At 62.0% G+C, this 3233-nt stretch overlaps 2 protein-coding genes across 2 annotated transcripts in view; one reads left to right on the top strand and one right to left on the bottom strand.

Moving 5' to 3' along the window:
• LOC103758062 (mucosa-associated lymphoid tissue lymphoma translocation protein 1) overlaps nucleotides 1-511 on the top strand; it is an 8184-nt gene extending 7673 nt beyond the window's left edge. The window contains exon 17 of the mRNA XM_029963893.1: nucleotides 389-511. Coding sequence (XP_029819753.1) covers nucleotides 389-511 — 123 coding nt within the window. The remainder of the gene's footprint in view (nucleotides 1-388) is intronic.
• A 331-nt stretch (nucleotides 512-842) lies between these two features.
• RAX2 (retina and anterior neural fold homeobox 2) lies at nucleotides 843-3233 on the bottom strand (the record flags this gene model as incomplete). The annotated part of the gene is made up of 2 exons (XM_029963892.1): nucleotides 843-1406; nucleotides 3174-3233. Coding segments are annotated over 2 exons (504 nt in total), but the record flags the coding sequence as incomplete, so codon positions are not given.

The raw sequence follows: 3233 nt of genomic DNA, 5'->3' as shown, positions 1-3233 counted from the left end.
GACCCCAGGGCTCCCAGCTGGCCCCCTCCCCTTGCCAGCCCTGGCCGTGGGCCACAAGGGTCCCACTGCCACCCATCCTCCCACCAGCACAATTCTGGCAGCTCTGTGCCACTGGCACCTCTGGGGAGTGTTAGGGCAGGGGGGCGGTGGGCACAGCCCCCAAGGGATGGTCGAGAAGGTGACCTGTGATGAGCCATCGAGGCCACAGTGCAGCCAAGCTGGTCCCAGCCCACAACCAGGGCTGGACTGAGTCACCCACCCCTGGACCCAGCCCTGCACACGGCATCCCGAGGGAGCGGGGCAGGAGGGTGCCCAGGGATGGTGCTCCCATGCCCTCCAATAAAATTCCTTCCCAGCAGAGGCCTGACAGCCCCGCTGTGCTAACGAGGGCACCGTGCCCAACTCCAGCATGCGGCAGCCGTTCATCTTATCTCTTTACTCACGATACAACCGTCCTCCTGGTGCCGGCGCATCGCCCGGCACGATCGGCGCCGTGCCCCGATGCAGCTAAAACGTCCCCCCAAGTACTCCCTACGAAACTAGAGCTTTTCTGTTCAGTTTTGTTTAAATCTGCAGCATTAAAAAAAAATTAATAATAACAGGAAGGGGAAGGGGTGTGAGGAAAGGAGGTGTCCGACCAGGGGGTGGTGCGTGGCCTGGTGGCACGGTGGGATGCCTGAGCCTCGGCCAGATCCTCAGCCAGTGCTGGTGCCACAGCGAGGCAAACGGGCTCCCCCAGGGTGCTCCCCTGCAGCAGGGTCCTGCCAGCACCTGACCGGCTTCCCTGCCTGCACTGCCAGTGCTGGCTCAGCAGGGGAAGACACAGCCTGGCATTCCTGCCCAGCACCAGCTTTGGTCCTGCTGAGCACCCACTGTCCTCCCTCACCTGCCCCAGGGCTGAGCCGGCACCGGGGCCAGGAGCCGGGGCCGGGGGGGCCGGAGGGGCCAGAGGGGAACGTTCATCAAATGGGCTGCCAGGTCTTGTCGATGGTCTGAATGTGCTCCTTGGCTTTCATGCGGAGCGAGGCGATGCTGGAGCTCCTCTGGTCCACCTCCTCCAGCGGGTACTTGTCCACAAAGGGGGTGCCGCACTGGTAGGGCGCGGGGGCCATGGGCTGCATGCCCTGCGCCATCGGTGCGGGGGTGTTGAGGAAGGAGTGCCCCCCGTAGGGGGGCTGCAGGGCCTGGGGGGCTCCCATGAAGCCGGGGATGCTGTGGACTGTGGTGGCGCTGGAGATGGGGGATGTCAGCCACGGGTCGAGCGGGAGGGAGTTGCTCATGGGCCCCACGTTGGGGGTCATGGGGGGCCGGTTGAAGGAGAGCACGGGGGTGTCGTGGAGCTTCATGGAGCTGGCCTCCATCTTCTCCTGCCGCCTCCACTTGGCTCGTCGGTTCTGGAACCAGACCTGCAGGGTGAGAGCCAGGGTGAGCTCCACCGTGCCCAGCTGGTCCCTTGCAGTGTGCCCCACATGCTGTACCCCATGCTCTGCCCCACAGGGAGTGCTTCAGCATCATGTGTGGGGTACCCCATTGCACATGGGCTGCCCTCCAGAGCTCCGGCAATCCCGGCACACCACACACCTCTGCCAAAGCTCTCCCACAAGCCCCAGAGACCAAGGACATCTCTGAGGTACAGAAAGCAAGAGGCATCAGCACACAGCCCCTACTCTCACTGCTCCATGGAAATGTGCACCCTGGCCCTGCAGACACCCAGCAGCCCTCGGGGTAGTGTTATCCGACCTTCCCAACCCCTGGCTCAAAGCTTCTAGACGTTAAAATGCCATAGTTACACCAAAATCCAGCAGGAACGACAGGGACTAGTGAGCCAAATCCAGCAGTGACATCTGGCCCTGTGGGAACAGCTCATTGGAGTGCTGGTCCCCATGTCCCCAGAGTAGCAGCACAGGGTCTGCTGTGAGAGGCAAAGGGGGAGGAAAGATGAACAGCTGGGCGGGGAAGGGGATGGGGCACAAGTCTGATGAGGAGCAGCTGAGGGAGCTGGGGGAGCTCAGCCTGGAGAAAAGGAGGCTCAGGAGGGACCTTCTCACTCTCCACAACTCCCTGACAGGAGGGTGGAGCCAGGTGGGGGTCGGGCAGGACAAGAGGACAGGACAAGAGGAAACGGCCTCAAGCTGCGCCAGGAGAGATTTTGGTTGGATATCAGGAGAAACTTATTCCCCAAAAATGTTGTCCAGGGCTGGCACAGGGTGACCAGGGCAGTTGGTGGAGTCACCAGCCCTGGAGGGATTTAAAAGCCGTGTGGATCTGGCTCTTGGGGACATGGGTGGCCTTGGGGCCATGGGGACAGTGGTGGCCTTGGCCGTGCTGGAGGAACAGTTGGCTCGATGGTCTTGGAGGGCTTTTCCAACCTGAGTGATTCTGTGATTCTATGAAACTGGTCATTGCTCAGAGAGCTCAGCAGAGGTGTCCTTATAGTCTGGACACCCCCCAAAAAAAGGCTGCCTTGTCTTAGACTGGGGCTGAGGCCTGGGGATCTCAGTTCGTCTGTGCGGGGGTTACTGCTTTGCTTTGCAGGGGTTTTGTCTCCTTCAGCACACTGGCCCTTTCCCTCTCCCTGATCTCACCATGTCAGTCCAGGGATGGTGGGGACCATACTGGTGGAACCCTGGGCTCTTCTCAGGCCGTGCTGTTCCCCCATGAGCCTTTTCCTGCAGCCCAGGGAGCGAGACCTCCCCAGCCCCACTGCCCCCCCTGCTCCAACAAGCTTATAACCCCCAAATCTGTGAGGATCTTGTGCTTTCCCAGCCTGAAAGACCTGGGAGTGACCTCAATCAGCCGAGGTTTGGCTGCTTTCCCACGTGAACAGCAGGAGGGATGGGAGCAGCCCACACCAGAAGGGGAAAAAACAATCTCTAAAAACCATCTCCCTGCCCAAACGGAGGCTGTGGCCTGTGGGCCAAACTGGGACCCCACAGGCCAAACTGGGACCCCATGGGGGAAACAGGCTCAGCCATCAAACCCTTTCCCTGGCTTTGTCAGGAGCAGCTCTGCAGAGGTTGCTGCACCCACCTCGAGCAGTGGGGAGACTGAGGCCCGGAGGGAGGTGGCGGCGGTGGGGCCGAGAGCGGAGCGGAGCTCTCCAGCACCGGGGGTCCCTCTGACCCGGCCCAGGGACAGGCCCGGGGGGCTGGGGCCACGGGTGCCCTCCCTACCTGCACGCGGACCTCTGGCAGGTTGACCTTCATGGCCAGCTCCTCGCGGCTGTACACGTC

The sequence above is a fragment of the Manacus vitellinus genome, unplaced genomic scaffold, assembly GCF_001715985.3.
Source record: "Manacus vitellinus isolate BGI_N305 unplaced genomic scaffold, ASM171598v3 scaffold_64_pilon, whole genome shotgun sequence".
Taxonomy (NCBI): domain Eukaryota; kingdom Metazoa; phylum Chordata; class Aves; order Passeriformes; family Pipridae; genus Manacus; species Manacus vitellinus.
The sequence above is the reverse complement of the archived record's forward strand: the minus strand, read 5'-3'. Positions and strand labels throughout refer to the sequence as shown.